The sequence below is a fragment of the Euleptes europaea genome, chromosome 4 (genome assembly GCF_029931775.1).
Source record: "Euleptes europaea isolate rEulEur1 chromosome 4, rEulEur1.hap1, whole genome shotgun sequence".
NCBI lineage: Eukaryota > Metazoa > Chordata > Lepidosauria > Squamata > Sphaerodactylidae > Euleptes > Euleptes europaea.
The window spans coordinates 57,247,077-57,269,302 of NC_079315.1; the positions used below are offsets into that span (position 1 = coordinate 57,247,077).

The 22,226-nt window shown below is 41.5% G+C and overlaps 1 protein-coding gene across 1 annotated transcript in view; it reads left to right on the plus strand.

Annotated features, from left to right (window-relative positions):
* Positions 1-18,843, plus strand: part of DAPK1 (death associated protein kinase 1) — a 104,620-nt gene extending 85,777 nt beyond the window's left edge. The window contains exons 18-25 of the mRNA XM_056847926.1: positions 2,923-3,000; positions 3,873-4,095; positions 9,136-9,324; positions 12,258-12,455; positions 13,707-13,845; positions 14,392-14,512; positions 15,786-15,974; positions 17,257-18,843. Coding sequence (XP_056703904.1) covers positions 2,923-3,000; positions 3,873-4,095; positions 9,136-9,324; positions 12,258-12,455; positions 13,707-13,845; positions 14,392-14,512; positions 15,786-15,974; positions 17,257-18,489 — 2,370 coding nt within the window. The 3' untranslated portion in view covers positions 18,490-18,843. The remainder of the gene's footprint in view (positions 1-2,922; positions 3,001-3,872; positions 4,096-9,135; positions 9,325-12,257; positions 12,456-13,706; positions 13,846-14,391; positions 14,513-15,785; positions 15,975-17,256) is intronic.
* The last annotated feature ends 3,383 nt before the right edge of the window (positions 18,844-22,226 follow it).

Consider the following 22,226-nt stretch of genomic DNA (forward strand, 5'->3'; position numbering starts at 1 on the left):
GCTTTGCCATTTTCCAGCATTTTGTTGCCCCAGGAAAAAAAGAATAAATGTGATGTAATGATACCAAAAAATATCCTTTGCCTGACTAGAGCTGTCTGCAGCATGCACCAACACAAGACTTCAGGTGTGTTGATAACAAGGTACAAATAATGCCTGGAGATTTCTTCCTAGAACAATGGCTTGATCTCCTCTGGCACCATTATCCCAATATTGGCTGCAAATATTAGACAACAACAATCAATACTTTTCTGTCACCTCCCCCCCCCCCACACACACCACCACCACCACAATGCTTGCAAGACTTTCTCTCTGGTATTTGTGACATGCAGAAATTCCAAAAAATTCTCCTTGATGTCCACTGATTTGCTGTTAACAAAGAGAGGGGGAGGGGGAGATATTAGAGTGGGCAAACTGCCCCTTGGCACCTTGATGAGAGCTTAGCGTCCATCACCATGAAGTAATAAAGTTGCCAGTTTCCTCTTCACTGGTGTGTGAAGTTTGCAATGTGAGGAAAAAAACCCCACAATTATTTCACCTCAGTGGTGGGCCTCGGCATCTGCCCCACCCCGCCAATGGCTGACGCAGGCACTGGTTCTAGGGCATTGTGGGAAGAATGACAAAAACAAGTTAAGCAGTACCCATGTTATAGAAAACATCTTTTGTAGTTATAGTAAATTAAAGTTTAATTTTTATTTACAAGTAACTTTAAAAATGTACTATCTGGCTTTTGGGAGGGAAAGCAGCATGGTATAGCCTGGTCTCGTAAGATCTCGCAAGCTAAGCAGGATCAGCCCAGGGTTGCTCTGCAGAGAAAGGCACTGGCAAACCACCTCTGTTAGTCTCTTGCCTTGAAAACCTCATAAGGGGTCGCCATAAGTTGGCTGCGACTTGACGGCACTTTATATGCACACATCTGGCTTTTAGTAGTTCTTGCTCTAAAAGTTAAAGATGAGCTAGGAATTTTGGCTGACCAGGCTTTGTGTCTATTGTATTGTCTACAGAGCAGCTTTGACAGTAGGCAGCAAATCTGCTGTTAGCAGCTCAGTCTTCTCTCTCCAGAAAACAAGGCAATGGAGATATCCCATAAGCATGGTATCAAGAAAAAAAAGTGGAAAGCTAATTCAGTTGCTATAATATTGTAGCGACCATTTGCAGCACTCCCTCGTGGCGACTCTGTGACAACTGCCCACGGTGACTCCTGATCCAGCTGGTGTATTCTTCCCCCACCAAGGGCTATTGCTTCCTTGGCCTCAGGGAGGGATTGGTCCTTCAGCATGTTGAGACCAGTATTTCCCTCCTGCTCTCAGAGTCTGATCAGCCTTATCAGGACTCTGAAGCGTGTCCACCTCGGCTGCAACCCTTTTTATACCCATAGGCTCTCCCTTTTTCCTTCCCCTTTTTCCTTCCCGCCCCCTGCCGAGCCTATTAAGGCCACCTGAGTGGGTGAACAGCCCAGGACCTTACACGTGTTTTCCCAGCTCCCATCTTTTCAGAGGAGGGGCAAGTCAGGAGCACGTCTGCGGCTGGGCTGTTGCCTGGGGGTTCCAGCTGGTTGGCGATGGCTCAGGCTGCTTTCTCCGCTTGTGTTCCAGTCTTCTCCTTCTCTGGGTAAGACTGGGGTGGGAGCGTGCGGCAGCGCTGGACTGTCAGCCTGCTGAGGCCCCCCCCTTTATCGTGGGTTCACTGCCAGGGGTCTGGGGGCTTTAGTACCAAAGCGCGGGGACGCATCTTGGGACAAGTATATTTCGGTAAGGATTTCTTGGTTAGCAATAATACATGATTATTGAGGAAAGGCTGTGTGGGTTTTATTGGGGGGGTTTTCATCTATTATAATGAAATTGTAATGAGTGTACATACCAAGGTTATAAATTTTTATTTGGGTTTCATAATCTGCAATAAATATCCCTTTGTTCCTTACTACTCTACAATAAAACAAATTACAGTAGCCACTCAGTAACCATTAAAAACTAGTATTGACAAGGTGACAAAAACATAAGTACCTTAGAGTAAAATGTGGGAATTAAGTGTGTTAATATAAATATGTAATGTAAGTGGTGTGCAAGTAAGATTATGGTAGTATGAACTAAAAACTGGCTAGGAAGGGAGCATCCCTCTGATTTGAGTCGTATTTCTTTCTCTTCCTCTTCATTCTAAACTCTCTCATACACTATCAGCTGATCACACTGGTCCTTATTTCTAAATCCAGAATAGCCCTATTACAGAGATAAATGTAAACACAAAACAGCTGTTGTCTTTCTACTATTAGAAACTAATAGCGTTTCTACCATTAGAAACTAATGAATGAAAAACTGATGTCAGCAAGATATATCGCTTTTTAAAAAGTGCACAAATACAGTCCAGCGAGATTAAAAACCTCATGTGATTTTTCTTACAGCTCCTTTCATGTTAAACTGCTGACCTATGAAATGAGGGTAATTAAAAGTCAAGAACAGAATGCATGAGACAGATTTCCTGCTTTTCTGAAATTTGCTTAGACTATTTAAGCTGTGCTGTGTCATTTTTTTTCTAAGTATGGTAGGTGCTGGAATCAAGTTTATCATTTTTTCCTCTTTCCCTCTCTTATCTAAATACCATTTACTACTTCTTGCTTCCTGTCAAGTACATGTCAGCATTCTAGCCTTATGACTCTTCAAAGGTTTATGCATATAACAGAAATTGCTTCATAGCTTCAGAAAGTACTTTTGCATTTATTTGCAGAAACTGTGTCTGAAGGAGCGCTAATACCACCCTCAGCTTATGAACTTTTAAGCTTCCTGTGACTGTAATATCAAGAGACCAGTTCTTTGTTTTGAAACATAAACCCTTTTTCTTTAATGCTAAACAGAGTATATGTTCCAGCTAGGTGTCTTTGTTTTATTCTTTAATGGAACAAGAAGTTATTAATAACTTATCTTTTAACAGGATGGAAAAACAGCAGAAGATCTGGCTAGAACAGAGCAGCATGAACTTGTAGCTGGGCTGCTTACAAGGCTAAAAAAGGTAAGGAAATGAATGAAAAAAATCAGTTTACCTTCAAGCTAATACTTACATCAAAAGATATTTTGAAAAATTGATAAAAACTACATCCAGTTTGATTTTTCCCTTAATTTAATGAGCTCCATAAAACATAAATTCTTTATTTTAATTAATGTACTAGATAAGAACTTTGCCATTTTCGTACAGGTTTAAAGCTTGAAGATGAATCAGTTTCCAGCTTTGGTTCTGTGGATGGTTTCAACCACAGTCTGCTTCGAAATTAAGTTTAAGCAGATTTTTAGTCTTTCAGGGTTACCTGGCCAGAAACTCAAAGGACATTCTGCTATCACAAAATATTGATTCCACAGCTGGCTCAATGTGAGTTGAGAACCTTAGGCTAGGATAGAATGTGGGCTAAATGATTTTTGGTGTTAAGTGGTGGGGAAGAAATGGTAAATGAAGGTATTGGATAGTTATGTATGCAACAGACTTGCAGACTTGATAGGGTAAAAGAAGAAAGTGTAGGATGTGTGCTGATCTCTTCTGAACAGGTGCACCTGATTCTCTACTGCTTTTTAGATCCTAAGGACATTTTAAAGCATCTTCTATTGCAGGAATCTTCTGTTGGTGGGATACAGGGAGAGTGAGGAATATGGGAAATGTCAGCGTTACATTGGCGCTTTGTAAAATACAAGTCCATATCTCCATCTTGGATTTTAAGCAGAAAGTTAATTGCTTCGTAGCCTTTTTTGGAATGTACCAAGAAATATAGCTCATTTACTGTGCAGTCCAGTGCAGAATTATGACCTCAGTGGGCTTAAGCTGAAGTAACTCTGCATAGGGTTGCAATGCGAGTCAGACTGACTTCATAATTATATGTATATTTGTGCTTTTAGGATACTCACAGAACACTGTTCATCCAGCATCTTAGACCTACACACAATCTACAGCCAAGAATAAAACTTAAGCTCTTTGGCCACTCAGCATCTGGGAAAACTACTCTTGTGGAGTCTTTAAAGTGTGGTCTCCTGAGAAGCTTTTTCAGAAGACGGAGACCAAGGATTTCCTCTACAAACTCAGTCAGGTTTCCTCCTTCACCTTTATCTAATAAGCCATCAGGTACTACTTTAAAGATTGTTATTTTGTACCTTTTAATAAGAATTATTGTGTTTACTGTTGATATTAACTTTAATTTTAAAGTATTGGGCATTAGTTACAACAATAGTGATGCAGGGTGCATGTTATTATTCCATATCATGCCCTAATAGTTGTCTACTAGAGGGAAATCTGTGTGGGGTGCATTTTTCTAGAACATAAATATTGCTTTTTGAACACTGAGGAAAAAGCAGTATCCCTGCAACAAATATCCAGTCTGTGGTTATACTGTAAATACCCGTGTATAAGCCGACCCGTGTATAAGCCTAGGTGCCTAATTTCTCCCCAAAAATGGGGAAAAATTAGGCACCCACGTATAAGCCGAGGGTCGGCTTATAACCCCTCCCTCCCCCCCCCCCCGCAGACTTACCTTCTGGGCTCCTGGCGGCGGGAAGCGGCCGATCCGGCGGGGGTGGCCTTCCTGCAGCTGCAGGAGGCCCCCCCCCAGGCCGCTCCTGGCAGCGGGAAGTGGTGCGGCCCGGCGGGGGCGGCGGAGCAGCCTCCCTGCTGCCGCAGGGGGCCTCTGGAGGCCGCTCCCGGCCGAGAAATGGCGGCGGGGGCGGCAGAGCGCCCTCCCCGCGGCCGCAGGGGGCTCTGGAGGCCTCTCCCGGCAGAGAAAAGATGGTGGCGGTAAGTTCCCCCCTCCCTCCTCCCTCCCCCCTCTACCATATTGACCCGCGTATAAGCCGAGGCCGGCTTTTTCAGCCCTTTTTTTGGGCTGAAAAACTTGGCTTATACGTGAGTATATACGGTACATCTCTGTATCTCTGGAACAAAAATATTTCTGTTCAAAAATACCTCATGGGGGAGACCGAGACTGGAGCTGTTCTGTCTCAGCAAATCTGGCGGTGGGCTCAACGTTTCGTTAAATTGCAGTAGACTTATGGCAACCCCATAGGGTTTTCAAGGCAAGATACTTTCAGAGGTGGTTTACCATTGCCTGCCTCTGCATAACAATCCTAGACTTTCTTGTTAGTCTCCCATCCAAATAGAACCAGGGCTGACCCTGCTTAGCTTCTGAGATCTGATGAGATCTGGCTAGCCTGGACCGTCCAGGTCAGGGCAAGCAAACCTGCAAACTAAATAGTTACCTGGTTTCACCTACAGTTGCAGGCCATGGTCTTCTCTGTGGCACATATTACCTTTTTTCAGCTTCTGCTGATATGCCAGTTATGGCCATTCCTTGAAAAGTGTCCTTTGAAAACAGTCTAGAAACCTCAATTCATCCGAAAGGCAGCAGCCAGGCTACTTTCAGGGGCTGGATACAGGGATCAATCATATCACCGTAGCACTGAAAGGTCTGTGCTGGCTGCCCATTTGTTTCCAGGCCCAATTCAAAGAGATGGTTTAGAACCCTAAATGGCTTGGGGCCCAGGTACCTGAAGGATTGCCTCCTTCCGTATTGTCTAGCTGAGCTTGTTGAAATCTGCCTCACAAGCCCTGTTCTCCATGCCTTCAGAGGTGAGGTGGGTGGCAACCAGAGAGGTTTTTTCAGCAGTGGCACCTCCCTCCCCTTAAGGCTCACCTGGCCACCTACATTGCTCTCTTTTAGAAGCCAGGAATAAACATTTCTGTTGACCCAAGCTTTTAATGAAGGGGTTGATTGCTTAACACCATTTTAGTGTGCTTTCAGTCTGAAACTGATATTTCTAGCTATTTAGTGGTCTGTTTCCGTGCTTGTTTTTTTAATGCTGGATTTTAATTACTAGCTTTTAATGTTTTATGTTTTCATTATGTTTTACTTAGTAAGTCATATTGGACAGATTCCCTGCAAAGTTGGCATAAATTATTTTTTCTAAATAAATAAATAATAAACTCCCTAATGTCCAGGATGAGAGTCAGCATGGTGTAGTGGTAATGGTGTCAGACTAGGACCTGGGAAAGCCAGGCTCAAATCCCCACTCACGCGTGCTGGATGACCTTGGGGCAGTCACACAATCTCAGCCCTGACTCTGGATAGTATGTGGATGGGAGACCGTACATCAGCTGTGACTTGACGGCAAAAAAATGTCCAGATACAAGGGACATCTCAGACATTCCTGTTGTTACATATTGTTCCTGTTTCCAAATTATGTGAACAAACTAGGGAATCCTTTGCATCCTGAGTATAAAGATGTTCCTCTGCCTTCATTCCAAAGAAGGAAGCATATTCTGTTAGATAAGACTGTGTACATAACCAAGGAAGGACAAAAGGTATTCCTTGATAAATACTACAATCCTTGCTTCTTGCATAGTTCATTCACATAAAAAAGTTGAGCCCATCAACTTGAATTCATGAGAATGTTTATAGTTTTAATTACATGTAATAATAATTATTAAAATCTGCATTTATCTCTGCTTTCAGAAATATCAGTACAGAAGAATTACTTCTTCTAACCACTAGAGGAGGCTAGTTGAATGCAGAGATTGTTCTATGACCTAGTACTTGTTGAGTTTCTCTGAATCTCTTAAATTAGAAAAACAGTTGTATTGGCCCACTCCAAATCTAAAACAATAAAATATTTGTTTTCTTGTTTTAAACTCTTAAATGTTATGAGATAATTCAATCTGTTGCTTATTTTTCCATCTGGAAAAGAAATGGCTGTGCCATATAATTTTAGAACATCAGATTTATCTATCATCTATAACAGTTTTCGTAGCTATATGCATTATATTTCAGGGTACACTTCTATATGTACTTTGAGCCTAACTAGGCATTACAAACGGCACAAGTTCACAGTGGGGGTGAGTTCCCAGTGGCAACTTGTGAGTAAATGTGCAGTAGGGCCTGATTCTGATCAGGACTACTGTGCAGGAGAAGGGGACAGTCCTGCCTTTTTCCGTGTTGTTTTTGGCAGCTGAAACAGCCTGGGAGGCATAGAGTGTTAGTTGCTCCGTGGCCAACCAGTGTATGTACTGGCTCCCAAAAGAGCAAATAACTCCCCCCACCACCAAAAGCCCCTGAGCTGTTTCAGTTGCTAAAAACAGCACAGGAGAGAAGGTAGGAATTCCTCCTTCTCCAGCACAGCAGTCCCAATCAGTATCGGGCCTTGGTGTACATTTACGCATGAGTTGCCACCAGCAACTAGCAGCTACAGTATAGTTGTAAGTTCCCATGGCAAACCACCATGTATTTAATAGGATTTTTTCACTTCTATCTTGTTTTCAAGATATAATTTCTCATGTTCATTCAGAGGCTGCTGTACTTTGGGGGGCCATATGTTTGGCAGTACACTTAAGGGCCAAGTGTTGAGCAGAAAGTCTAGTTTAGTGGTGCCATCTCTTCTGAACACTCTTTCCAAACAAGCCTGTGAAGTGCTTCTATCCTGACTGAGACTCTATTTTAAATTCTCAGATGAAAATTTGTGCTAGTCACTTTGTTTGGCTTTTATTTGATTTTAACTACTTTTCTTCTGTGTATGTTGGCTTTTAATTTTTGTTTTGTCGAACTATGTATTCCAGTTGTGTTAAACTGATTTTGGATTTTTTTTACACATATACCACTTCAGGCATTTCTTTGAAGTAAAAATTCCTGAATAAATACTCCCTTCTCAAGCAATCCTTCTGTCATTCTCTACTTCTCCCTTCTTGCTCCCTGGTTTTGCTCCACTTTCCTCCTGCAGTAATGTATCTAAATTCACAGTACCATATGTACTTGAAAGGAAGATGTATGTAAGACAACCCCTTAAAAAAAAAGAGATACCTATACACAAAAGCAGGTTTCCCTGCTTTTTAGATGATCTCTCCCCAAAGGAGATGAGCCCATCAGCCAGCTGGCATAAGGTGTCCTCCTCCCACCAGCTTCTCGCCTTCATCTTCCAGCTCCCTCCCCACCCTCGAGCCCCGCCACCCACTGCCGCCTCCTCATCTCACCACTTGCAATTCACCATGCAGCCCTGAGAACAGTGACCCTTGTCAGCTGCGTCAATGCCTCCACCAAATAATTAGCTGAATGCGCTTTCTCAACTTGGTGGACACTGTGGTAGCCTTTGTGGAGCTAAGAGCTTCCTGGGGCTGCTGACACTCATAGCGCTACCTTAGTGGGTATGAAGTGGAGCCGCTTTGCTGTTCCTTTCACCTACTCCATCTGTGCTCGTAGCCCATGTGGGCCTTTCCCTCGCCTCTGCTCTTCTCCACACAGCCTTTCTTCCCTTCCTTCCTGGCCACCCAGTCCATAGAAGGCTTCTCTGTATTCAGGGGAACTGGGTCATGTTGGCTGCTTCTGTCCTCCCCAGCTGATGGAGTAGCTGGCCTCTCTTCCTAAATGCCTTCTTACCTGGCCACAAAGCACAGAGGGAACAACCACACTTGGCAGCACTTCTAAACTGCAGGACCCAGCTAATGGAAGGCATACCCTCTTGCCTATCTCTGCAGGCTGTGGGAGTGGTACCCCTACCCCAGCAGTGCTCACCAGTAATGGAATGGGGGCAACTTTATATATCAGTAAATATGCATGCTAGTTGAAGACAACCCCCCATTTAAAAAAAAAACTTTTAAAAAATTGTCTTGTTTTCAACTAAATACTGTGGTTAGTCTCCTTAATGCTAGAGAATAACATTCTGGTTCAAATCACTGTGTAGATCTGTTAATTTTAATCCATGCTATAATAACATGGGGGAAATAAAGTGCTTTTAAACCACAGCCTTACAAGTAGGCTATTAAAAATAAATACAACCTAAGCATAATAAAACCACCCTACTGAGAACCCAGCCTCTCTTGGTTTTTTCCCCCCATTTGTGCCTAATTAGGTATGTTAGAAAAGACCTCCCTTGTCTCCAAAGGGCTATTCCAAACATCTGAATCATCTCCAAGGACCATGGAGTGCTTTTGTTGTGATTGATTAACACGCACTTGTAAATCCTAAGAGAATATTCCTGGCAGCCGCTGATAGGACTAGGACTAGGAGCTTGTTTTCTTCTTATTTTTTAATCTGTTCTCTCTTGGCTTAATTCTATATGATTTTGAAATAATGTGGTTGTAAATTTTTCAAGGTTTGTAATTTTCCCCCCTTCCCCTATGATCCAGTTTCTGTAAGTATTACGAATCTCTACCCTGGCTGTGAGAACGTTAGTGTGAGAAGCCGGAGCATGATGTTTGAGCCAGGCCTGACCAAAGGGATGTTGGAAGTATTTGTTTCACCTGCTCACCATTCCCACTGTTCAACAGATGATCAGTCTACAAAGGCCATTGATGTGCAGAATGCTTATCTGAACGGTAAAATATGAATTCATAGCATGATTATTTACTTGTAATGCAACTGGCATGTCCTCAGTGCAAAAATATTCCCCATTGAAATCTCCACAAGTGTTACATTGACCATTTGCAGTAGCTCAGTGGGATTGGATTTTTTAAACTAGTTACACCACCATAACAAATGCTTAAAATGAGATAGTGGCATCAGCTTTACTTCTGGGTTTGGATGTGGGAAATGAATCACCAGTGAAAGAGACGATAATTCCCATGATATTCTACATGATAATCTGAATAGATGTGATGTAAATATTTAAAAAAATTGTCTGTAAAGGATTAATTGAAGCTAGATTAATGAAATTCTATGACAAATAATGAGTTTGAATGATCATCTGTGAGCAAAATCCTGGTTTCATGGTTTTGTATTAATGTCTGAAACGTTCGTCTTTTCTCTCCTCTCCTTTTCCTCTTACCTTGCCCTGGGAGCTATATTATACAGGTCTCCTAATGTCTTGAATGCTTCCAGAGTAGTGTTCAAGGCTAGAGAAGCAGCCAGACAGGATATTCCCAGTCCCTTCCTACTTTCATGCCACAGCATCACTCAGATGGAAGGAGAAGGATGAAGATTTTTTTTTCTCCAGCTTTGATTACAATCCAAGCTAGAGAACATAATGTTCATTTTGATCTGGAAGAAAATATTACAAACTGTGAAACCTGATATATCGAGCCTAGGAATTAAAAATGTCATTGTTGCTAATAAGTAAATCATGTTCCTTATAGATCCATGGTAAATCTTCACTATAGGCTCTTCTGTCAGCAGAATGGGATATCTTTGTTTCTCCTTCCCACTGCTGCCTAAAATGATCCCTGAATTGCTGGTGTCGGTACAGCATGAGGGAGGGAGTCAGGTTTGCAGCAAGAAGGGGTAATTGGCAAGAAAAACTTGGATCCCTGCCACTAGCTAAAACATACAGTAGCTAATGTCCTAGACCAAGTTTTTCTCCAGCTTTGTGGCTGGAGGTGGCCATTCCATTGTCAAATGTCAGAGGTTTATCTGGTTTTCTCCAAGAAATATTGATTTATAAATCACATTAATTACAATTTACTAAACAAAAATAAACAAATGCCCATTATTCTCTGGAGAAAAGGAAACACTCTTTCATCTCCAGCAAAACACAGCTGGTCAGGATAAAAAGCACTATCAGTGCCCATAAAACGAAAATTAGTAACCAGCTGTGACTATTGTAATCCCACTCTGATTTTGCAGTTTAAGCATTACTCACGAGAAACACAAGTTGTGCATTTTTTAAGCCTTCGCATTATTTTTGGGGGAGGACATGATACAGCACAGTAAAAAGACATTCATGTGTTATGTTTACGAGTCTGTCAAGCAAGACAAAATTAAAAAATATAATGCCCATGTGAATACAAGAGTATGTTTTATAAACGTTTGTATACTGCATTTCTACAAGATCGAGAATTTTATCAATTTGGCTTATTGTCACATGTTTCTACAGGAAGGCTCTACCAAAACAAAACCCTTTCCTACTAATGTAAAAGACATTATGTTGTGATTGAGCCTATCTCATTTTGACTGCAGTCTTGCAACTAGTTGCACATGTTTAAGTCTCTTCAAATCAGTGTGTCCTAAACAAAAATATATAGCCTATGGGTTCTGTCTCTGTTTTTTGGTTGTTGTTTTTTTAATTAATGCTTGGTCAGTGGTCCCCAAAATGGTGCCCATGGCCACCATGGAAGCTGCCTATACTTTTCCTTGTTTCTGCTGAGCTTTTTAAAAAGTAGATGGGGCCACTGTAAAGCAGGACTTGTTACTGGCTGCTCTTGTTCAAATTAACAGGCTTTCAAGGGCTGCAATAGTAGCCACTGCCACTGAAGGATCAGGAGACTGGTAATTGCCTGGGCTTTCCTTCATTTTATTACCTGTTTTCTTTCTTTCTCGCTCCTTCAGGCTTTCCTTCATTTGTTTTTATTCTCTTTCCCTGCCTCCCCCCAAGGTATTCCTTTGTTTCTTTTTATTTCTCTTCTCTTCTTTGAAAAACTAGTTTTATTTTAAAAAATGTTTTACAAGAAAAGGTTTTTTAAAACATCCACCCAAAGCCATGTAAATATGAGAAGTCTGAGAGAAATTTAAATAACATGAATGTCACTAAATTAGAATGTCACCAAGAATGTTTGGCATTCTTGTTCAGAGTAGAAACAATTCTGACCTTCATAGACCACTGGTCTTGTTCACTAGCCATGTTCATGTTACAGTGAATATATGTGCATCTCTCCTGAATGTGCCCATCGTAAATTCTCTTCACAAATGAAACCAGTGACCTGGATGAATGTGGGGTTTGTATAATACATTCAGTTGTACATGCATTGACTGTTTAAAGAACAATCAAGTTTACACTATACAGAGATTTTACATGCATTCACTGTAACCTGTGAACAGGGTTAGTATAAATCTGCTTCATATGTTCCTAGACTGATAAAATGAGATGGGGGCAGGGGGATGATAACATGCTTATAGTCCAGGGAACTGTGCTGCATGAGGGAAGATGAGTATTAAGGAGTAGAAGTCCTCCACCTCCTTCTCCAAGGTTGCTGTCCTCCATCTGGCTGGACCCTGCTTCCAGCCAACTCACATGTAATACTAACCTTGGCATACCAATGGCTGGACTCTGAATTAGACAGCTTCATGTGGTTAGCATGCTTACAATGCAATTCTTTTTGTAAAATGAGGAGGGAGGTATTGGGTTTGGCTCCACCTCCTGTGGCAGCCATTTTTAGGTTGGCTTCACCTCCTGTGGCGGCCATTTTAGAGTAGTGCTCATTACCTCCTTTCAAATAGCCAAAGGTGTGTTTAGGCTCAAAAAAGGTTGGGGTCCCCTGGTGTATGTAGAAATTCTGTTCATCTTATTGGCTTGATGACATTTATTTGCTTTTTGCAGGAATTGGTGATTTCAGTGTATGGGAATTCTCTGGGAATCCTGTGTATTTCTGCTGCTATGATTATTTTGCTGCCAATGACCCCACCTCAGTTCACATTGTGCTTTTTAGTCTTGAAGAACCCTATGAAATACAGTTGAACCAAGTGACCTTTTGGCTTAGTTTCCTAAAATCGCTTGTTCCCATTGAAGAACCTGTAGGTATGCTATATATATATATATACTTTTGTCTCTGCTAGCTCTTCATCATGGGAAAAGAAAGGGCAATTTGTTTCTCCATGGTTTGGTGGGTTCTGTTTGTTGCTTTCTAATATTTTATTGATACAAATTTAACTTCATGTATAATGGGATTTCTTGCCATTAACAGTATTTCTTTTATGTGGTCAATGGCCTAACATTTTAATTGGCCACATGACTATGAGGTACTTATAAAACATACCAATAAACAATTATTTTGTAAAGGATTAAAGTCATCAACACCATTCATTTATCTTTATCACAATGATGCACTCTTCCATCTACCATGACTGTTGGAAGAACAAAGTCAAGTTGTGTGGCTTGTCTCCAACAGCCAGAAATTCTGCCTAAGTTGTTGTTGTTGGTGATGTGCGTGTGCAACCAAGACGTCCATTAAGGGTTCTTATTACCGTGAGACTATCGGGTTTTCCACTGCTTCCAAAAATATAAGATTTGTCAAAGTACGGTAATAGTTTCAAGTACAAGAAAGCAGGCTGTACACATTTCTGTTCAGTTCTGTTACTTCATTCATGTGCCACTTGTATCTCTTTGTTTCTTTCATTCTTTTTCATGGTATTTCCCAGGCTTTCCTACTTAACTCTCACTTAAGTGAGAAATCTTTGTGTAAGCACCTTAAAGTTGCACTGATACCACCATATGATTGATTTTTAGAACATCTTTTCCTGCATGTAATATCAGTTGTCACTCTGTCGTACTGTAGACCAGCAAAGCAAATGAGGGATATTTTTAAATGTGGATAAAAGTTCAGAGTATCCACTTTTGTCCAAACAAAACAAAATCCATGCAGTACCCTTTATGAAAAACAACCAAAATGACACAATACTTCCACACTTCTATGTAATTTTGGTTGGTCTTCATAAAAGGTATTACAGTCGTTTTGGTTTTTTGGATTTTAAAAAAGTGGCTGTCCCCCCATCCTAAAAAAAACTACATGGCTCCTTTCCCAAATATATCTTCTGTTTGTAGTGAAAATAGATGGACTATGAGTTCCTGATTGCTCTTTCCTTGTTTGTGAAATGGAACATTTTGACTATTTGTGATAAAGATCCATCTTTGTGTTATGGATTGTGCCCAAATTAACGAAAACTTGTCTTTTAAGGCTGAGAATGTTTGTAAGAAATACATCATAAATCCCTGACTCAATCACAGTAAGATTCCCCCCACCCAAAGTGTTCATTCTTTTTCTTCTTGAAGCCTTTGGAGGAAGGCTGAAAGCCTCACTGCACGTGGTGTTGGTTGCTACCCATGCCGACATTGTCAATCTTCCACGTTCTGCTGGAGGAGAGTTTCAGTATGACAAAGACACATCACTTCTAAAAGAAATTAGGAACAGGTGAGATGAGAAATGTAGTACAAAATACAACACTATGTAATGAATTAAAGTATTAGGATATTTTGATGTATGTGACAATAAATTGAACTGAATTTACTTATTTTACAAAAGACTGCTTTCTTAAGTATAAATAAAGAAATTCTAGTGACTTGAAATAGTGCTGTTACATTTAAGGTAAAGGTCCCCTGTGCAAGCACCGAGTCATTCCTGACCCATGGGGTGACGTCACATCCCGACGTTTCCAAGGCAGACTTTGTTTACGGGGTGGTTTGCCAGTGCCTTCCCCCGTCATCTTCCCTTTACCCCCAGCAAGCTGGGTACTGTTACATTTACTGTGTGTTTTAAGACTGCATCTGTGTGCTCGTTTATCTTGGAGTATAGCCCCTTGAAACTTACCTCTTATTAAACCAGCATGGAATAGGGATGCAAGAGTATTGCAGTGTATCTGGTCCTGTGCTACAGATGTTCAGTTTTTAAAAATGTGTAAAAACAGGAAGAGAAAAAGTTAGCTCTTATGCTATAAAATAATGCATGTTTGTCTCTTAGGTTTGGCAATGACCTCCACATTTTGGACAGATTATTTATTTTGGATGCTGGCGCATCTGGCTCAAAAGATATGAAGATTCTCCGAAACCACCTTCAGGAATTACGCAGCCAAATTATCTCTGTAAGTTAAAGTCTCCTTGATAAGTCTTTTTAGAATTTTCCAATTTTGAATGCAAGTTGCCTTACAGTGTACATATGTGCGGAAGAAATAGAAATATGATTTGATGAAGCTGCGTCTGTGCAGATTCAGTTATTTCAGTCTTTACTGCCCTCTGGTGGTTACACAGCAGTTTAAAATTTATCATAAACTCTTTTGGATGAAAAGGAATAGGAAAATGCTTTATTGTAGGAAGGGCAGGAGTAAAATTAGACTTCAAATGTATTTTTCTGATTTTACAAAATCAGAGCTTCATAAATATTTTGTGATGTTTATTGCAATAAAACAGTTTTTTAACATTCCTCTGCAGTATAAAGATAGCTGCATCCCTCTTATGCAACTTGTTCCCAGAGCATTCTGTATTTATCAGTAACATTAGCCTGGTACAGATGACCCTGCCGCCACCATGTATTAACTGAACACATGGGGAGGGAGAGTGGGTATGAGAGAGCTCCCTGCTCTACACAGTCACCTGAATGGCTGCAGTATGTGAACTCATAGAGGGAGTGGCTGTGCTGCTGGTCATGGGAAGGGGGCATGCGCATGGCCACTTTCTCCATGCTGCCACACCCTGCAGACATCCAGGCAAGTGTGTGGAGGCGGGGGGGCAGTATGCCTCCTCTGAGCATTCAGTACATGTGTAGGTGGGTCATCTCTTCCACTTTACCACAGTTGTTTTCTACCATTGGTCCGAGCAATTCAGGGTGGCACTGATGGGGCTTTTGCTTGAATAGACACACCTTCCTAAATCTGTCAGGAAGACCCCCACACTGTGACTGACATTTCACTCATTAAAAAAACAAACCTTATTGTTGGGCTGTTACAATTTATGCAGTGCCTGAGGCATAAATAATAGAATACTATACATACTGGTTCTTGGTGGTTATCTGGGCTGTGTAACCGTGGTCTTGGTATTTTCTTTCCTGACATTCTAAAAAATACCAAGACCACGGTTACACAGCCCTGATAACCTACAAGAACCAATGAACTCTGACCATGAAAGCCTTCGACAATACTATACATACTTTTTGTTAACTATCTTCACTGTCTGTATGTCTTTCTAGAATACTCATTTTAAAAAGACAGTAAACCTTTACCTCATGCAAAACGAACATACAGGACCAGTAGAACCTTCCAGTTCTGGTACAACTGCTGTGGAAATAATATATATGCAATTTTGTGGCTAATTAGATTTTTCTGAGTAAAAATTCTGAGTCCACTATGGTATTTCTCATAGACGTGTCCACCAATGACTCACTTGTGTGAAAAAATCATCTCCACCTTACCATCATGGAGAAAAATGAATGGACCCAACCAGCTCATGTCATTGCAGCAGTTTGTATACGATGTGCAGGATCAGCTTAATCCATTGGCGAGTGAAGATGATTTGCGACATATTGCCCAACAGCTACACAGCATAGGAGAAGTAAGCAATCTACAGTCTTGTAATGTTCACTAGATAGTCACTTCTACATACTTTATGGGCGTTTATTCATATTCAGAGTTACAGTTTTTTTGGCTTTGCTTACTAGCCAGTAGAACTTGTGGCTGCCATTAACTCCTCACCTCTCCGTATCCTCTGCACATTCCACAGAAGACATAAAGGCATACGCCAGCATTCCAGGGCATTGAGGCGTTCCTGGGGTGTTCCGGGGGGAGGAGCTGCCATTAGGCAGCCTCCTGTCCCTTTTCAGCCCCAGACGCTCCTAGAATGGCGTTGCTGTGCCTGCTTTTTTGCAGGGGCAGCCTCAGTATTCTCTATGGGGCTTTTTGCCCCATTTTACACGAAAAAAGCCAGTTAAAGGCTTATTTCGTGCTTTCAGCATGCGGGGAACTTCTTAGGAGGCACCGCAGCAGCGCCTCCTCCCCTCTGTCCCTGCACGCCGAAAGCTCAGGAATGGGCTGTTAGTCTTCCAAAGATCGCTATTAGGTAGTATAAGTGCAGAGATTAACTTGCCCAAGATCATCTAGGGAACTTCTATAGAAGAGCAAGAATTTCAGTCTTCTACATTCAAACCCAGGAGCCTCGTGGCGCAGAGTGTTAAGCTGCAGTACTGCAGTCAAAAGCTCTGCTCACGACCTGAGTTCGATCCCGACGGAAGTCGGTTTCAGGTAGCCGGCTCAAGGTTGACTCAGCCTTCCATCCTTCCGAGGTCGGTAAAATGAGTACCCAGCTTGCTGGGGGTAAAGGGAAGATGACTGGGGAAGGCACTGGCAAACCACCCCGCAAACAAAGTCTGCCTTGGAAACGTTGGGATGTGATGTCACCCCATGGGTCAGGAATGACCCGGTGCTTGCACAGGGGACCTTTACCTTTACATTCAAACCCACCTTTGTCCACTATGGTAAAATTAGCCCCCATCCTTTTCTTAAAATCAAGAAAGCCTTTCTAAATGCTTTCATTTTTAACAGTTATTAGGAGCAATCATCATTTCTGTATTCTAGACTAGAGTATCTTCTTTGAATCCTTAGAAGCATGTGTTCTTTCCATTAAAATGCTGGTCCCTCTAATGCACTGAGAAGACTCAAAGAGGCAGGGCAGTGTGCATATGCCACCGTTCCACACAAACACAGAATTTGTTATTAGTAGTACTCTTTCAGTTGAGAATTTGAATATGATTAGCAGGATGACAAGTCATGAAGAAAGCTCATGTGTTGTTTTTCTTCTTGTATCTGAATTTGACCTGTGACTTTCTTTTATCGAACAGATCAATATCATGCAGAGTGAGACAGTACAAGATGTTGTTCTTTTGGATCCTCGCTGGTTATGTTCAAATGTCCTTGGAAAACTTCTGTCTGTGGAGAACCCCAAAGCCCTCCATCATTACAGAGGCCGATACACCATAGAGGACGTTCAGCGCCTGATACCAGACAGTGATATAGAAGAACTTATACAAATCTTGGACGCCATGGATATCTGTGCTAGAGATCTCAGCAGTGGAACAATGATAGATATTCCTGCCTTGATCAAGACCGACAGCCTGCATAGGTCTTGGGCTGACGAGGAGGATGAAATTATGATTTATGGTGGTGTTAGAATTGTTCCTGTGGAACACCTGGCCCCGTTTCCTTGTGGAATCTTCCATAAAGTTCAGGTGAACCTGTGCAGGTGGATACATCAGCAGAGCACAGATGGAGATGCTGATATACGTCTGTGGGTAAACGGATCAAAGATCATGAACCGTGGAGCTGAGCTCCTTGTGCTTCTTGTCAACAACGGTCAGGGTATTGAAGTTCAAGTTAGAGGACTGGAAACGGAGAAGATCAAATGCTGCTTATTGCTGGATTCTGTATGTAGTACCATTGATAACTTGATAGCCACAACGTTGCCGGGACTATTAACAGTCAAACATTATCTCAGCCCTCAGCAGCTAAGGGAACACCATGAGCCAGTAATGATCTATCAGCCAAGAGATTTTTTCCGTGCACAAAGTCAAAAAGAGACTTCATTGACTAATACCATGGGTGGCTATAAAGAAAGTTTTAGCAGTATTTTATGCTTTGGATGTCTTGATATCTACTCACAGGGAAGCTTGGGGATGGATATCCATGTATCAGATCTGAATCTGCTTACAAGGAGGAAATTGAGTAGACTTCTAGATCCGCCAGATCCTATGGGCAAGGATTGGTGCCTTCTTGCAATGAACTTGGGCCTTCCTGATCTTGTTGCAAAATATAATACAAACAGTGGTAGTCAAAGTGACTTTATCGCAAGCCCATCCCATGCCCTTCTGCAAGAGTGGGGAAATGCCCCTGAGAGTACTGTGGGGGTCTTAATGTCTAAGCTGAGGGAGTTGGGCCGCAGAGATGCAGCAGACTTTTTACTGAAAGCATCCTCTGTGTTCAGGGTCAGTTTCGATGCTAATGGCCACGAGGCCTATGCCTCAAGCTGTAACAGTGGAACATCTTATAATTCAATCAGCTCAGTAGTCTCCCGGTAAAAGCAAATGCCGGAAAGCACACTCTGATCTAACTGCAGACAGTGAAAGAGGATTCAGTATGGCAGACTTTTGTATGTATTTATAAGTTCCTGTATGAATAGGTCACCACCTTTCCCTAGCATCACTTTGTAAGCAGACAGTCTTCCTATTTTTTTAACTGTGACCTGTTTCTCTTATTTTACTTATTTAAAAAAAGCTGGTGTGTTTCTGGTATTTTGCAATCTGCTCCTGATTCTATGTTGTGCTGCTTAAATACTGTCTTTTTAACTGGGAGGACTCCAACTTTTCAGTAGCCAGCTGTGTTTTTTTAATCATTTTTTCCTAACAGAAGAAGATTACACCTTGGCTTAATGCTCATTTCTTACAGCCTTACTTTTTTCATTATGCTTGTTTAATTTAAAAAACAAAAAACAATGATAGTCCATTTGGATTTTAACACCATACTTAGAAATGAAAAAGCGAGTGCCTTTGCAGAAGATGATGTGGTTAAATCAAGTGATCCTGCTGAAGCTCTTCAGACAATGCTACCTCTGTTTCACTGTCTGCATGCTGGTTGTTACAAGTGGTGCTTGCCTTTGTGTTTTCTTGCTGTTTTAAGGTATTTGGTAACATGAAATTTGTTCTACCGAAAAGCTCTCATGTTGGATACTGAGAAGGTACAAACATGTATTGCATTATCAGTTTTTATTTCAGTTGAAGTGGAATGAAAACTTTAAAACCCACGAGTTTGCACCTTCCATTATTTCCACATATCTCAGGAAAAGATTTTACACAGTCGTAGAATTCACCACGGCACACACGCACACAAACAAGTGTTAGTTGGACAGACTTTATTCTGAATTTAACAATGATCCATTTGGAATGAAGCAAATGGTTTTTCACTTTCAAATACTGGTGTGCTTATTTCTTATACTTGAAGGTTTGCCTTTTTTTAAGGAAAGCAAGAAATTCTTGCAGTGAGAGGATTTTAAAATTGGTATGAGGGAACAAGATCATTTTTTCTGTCTGAAAAGCATGTAATTTTAATGGTACAAGATATATTGTGTATATACATATATATTGTATGTATATATATTAATACTGTTTTTCTTTAATCTTTGTCGTAGTAAAATTTTAAAGGATTTTTTTTACAAATAAACGGTTGCTTGTTGCCTCTTTTTTATCACTTCTCATTTACATCTGCTTTTGAATTGTTAACCCACAAAGATTCTTTGAACTGAAACTTGATGCTGATCAGAACAGCTTGACTCCAGTAGCAGCTAAGAACTCTCACTCTAATGCCCATTTTACATGGTGCAGTTTTCCACCCAAGAATGGCTATGTATGGCATGTCTTTTAGCAAAACAGTATACCAACCAGGCAGCCAGTGGCACTGAAATGTGCAAACTGGCACTGGGACAATTAGGATGGGCATAGCAATCCTGAGTGGGGGGTCGAACCGGCTCAGGTGCCAACATGACCCCTGCACTGGCATAAGTGCCATTTGCACTGGCTAAACTGGCACAGAAACTGGCGCAGGGCCACTTACGCCAGCACAGGAAGCAGCGCAGCATTGCTTCCTTGTTTGGGCGCCATTGCTGCCACCACAGCAGTATTACCCTGGTACAAGGGCTTGCGCCAGCATCAAAGCTGGCTTTAGTCAGTTCCCAGAGCCCTTTCGCCCCGGAAAAGCTCCCTTTAGCCAGTGCAAACTTGAACCAGCAAAAAGGCAGGCGTAGCCCTGTGAAACCCTATGGAGAAATTTCATAGGGTTTTGTAAAATTTACCTTTTTCTCTTGTTATTTCAGGCTGGGAAGCCGCTCAGGAGGCGGTGCGGCAGTGACGCCTCCAGGCCCAACCCAACCATCCTCCCCACTCAGGACTGCATTGTAAGGCTGTAATACGCTTTTGATAATTATGTGGATATTGGAAGAAACAGAGCAAGAGGAACACATTTTTTAGTGGGTGTGGGTAGAACTTGTGCACGGTAGAAAATTGGAGGGAGGGCTCAGAGAGATGCAAAGGTGAAAATATATGCAAACATGTTTTTCAGCATTTGGATTTGCTGAATAATCTGTTCTTCTGTGGAAAGGAAATGGTTTTCTGAGTAAACAGTAACGCTGGAGAATGTCTGTGTTCATATCCTGTTAAGGGCACCATTGAGAATGATGATTCTGCAGAATTTGGGAATAGCAGTGATAGTAGCATTGGGTGCGGCTTGCTTGCAGCTTACTTCTGTGTCAGTGATGGTAAAAGGCAGGAAAGCATGCAAATTAATCACAGTCACCAGACAATAGTAGGCAGAGTCACTGTGACATAAGCACCTCTGAGTTTGTGTTGTTTCCTACTTTATTTAGTAGTATATTTTTATTGATAAGATGACTTTTTAATGAAATGTCTTGGTTTCTATTTTCAGTTGGTTTAATTTAAGTGGCTTCTTTTTCAAAACTTAACTCTCTATTGTAATACTTGCTCGTTTGTATCATATGAGTCCATAATTGAACATGGCTGCTAAGATGCTTTTTAATGAGTTATCCTGGTTTAATTTAATTATCTGTTGTTCGCATTTATGCATACCTTGAGAAGCTGGAGATGAATCTCCCTCTGCCAGAATGCTCTTGTTTGGGCTAACAGCCTAATTACATGTTTGGTTTGTTTCCAAGTCTTCCCAGATGTGCATTGGGCTTTCCATGCTCAGAGATCCCAGTGGCATTCGAAACTTGGTGCACGGGGGTTCAGTTCAGTTTAGGAATGCAGCACACAGAGAGAAGGGGGCCTTCCCCCATGGTCCATTTTTCTGAATTGAAAGTGGCTCCAGGTGGGGTCCGTATTTGCTTTTTGAGGGAAATTTACATGTCCATCTTTCCCATTCCTACAACTACAGATTTTTTGGCTGGAATTGAATTTAGGTACATCTTCCTGCAAAGCATGTGATCAATCATTAACTATAATGGATGCCTCTCTTAAAACATTTTTAGGGGATGAGACTTGCTGTACCTTGAGCATGTGATCAGGAAGGATTTAAACCTATGATATATTTGATGCCATTGCATGCGCATTAAGTATAGGATTTGCTGCCTAAGAGTAACCAGTAAAGGCAAACTGCAGCAGGTATAGTTATACCTTCTGGCCTCTTACAAACTTAAGTGGACTAACAGTGCAATCCTAAACAGAGTTGTACTTTTCTCAGCCCGTTGAAGTCAATAGACTTATCAGGTGTAACTCTGCTTGGGATTGCACTGTAAATTTGTTAACACACAAATAGAAGTTCTGCTTGCCAGCTGGGAACCAGATTAGCATTTCCGTGGACACAAGGATTTTTTGCCAACAGAGCACTATTCCCCACCCCACCCCTCCTTCCTACAGCCACCCAAAGTGCTCACTGAAATCCTGTTCCTGGAGGTCCCCTATCACCCAGGGGCTGGCACTGGAAAGGAGAGGTGATAGTGTTGTGTTGCTTGGACATAAATTATAAATCCAAGCCCTTGTTACAAGTCAAGGATACTGTTGAGATCAGCAGGGACCTATTTAACTGTTGTAGAAGTGAACATTGCTAATTATCCTAATCATATGTGTCTGACTACAGTGCAAATATAAACATCCTAGCATTTGACTTAAATAGCGGGAGGGATCCAAAATCATGCCCAAAAAGTCCTTTAAAATGTGAATACTTAACTATGCACACTATGGTGATCAATAAAGTTTGTGAAGTTTATTTTCTTCATATATACCAGGGGTGGGGAACCTTTTTCCTGCCA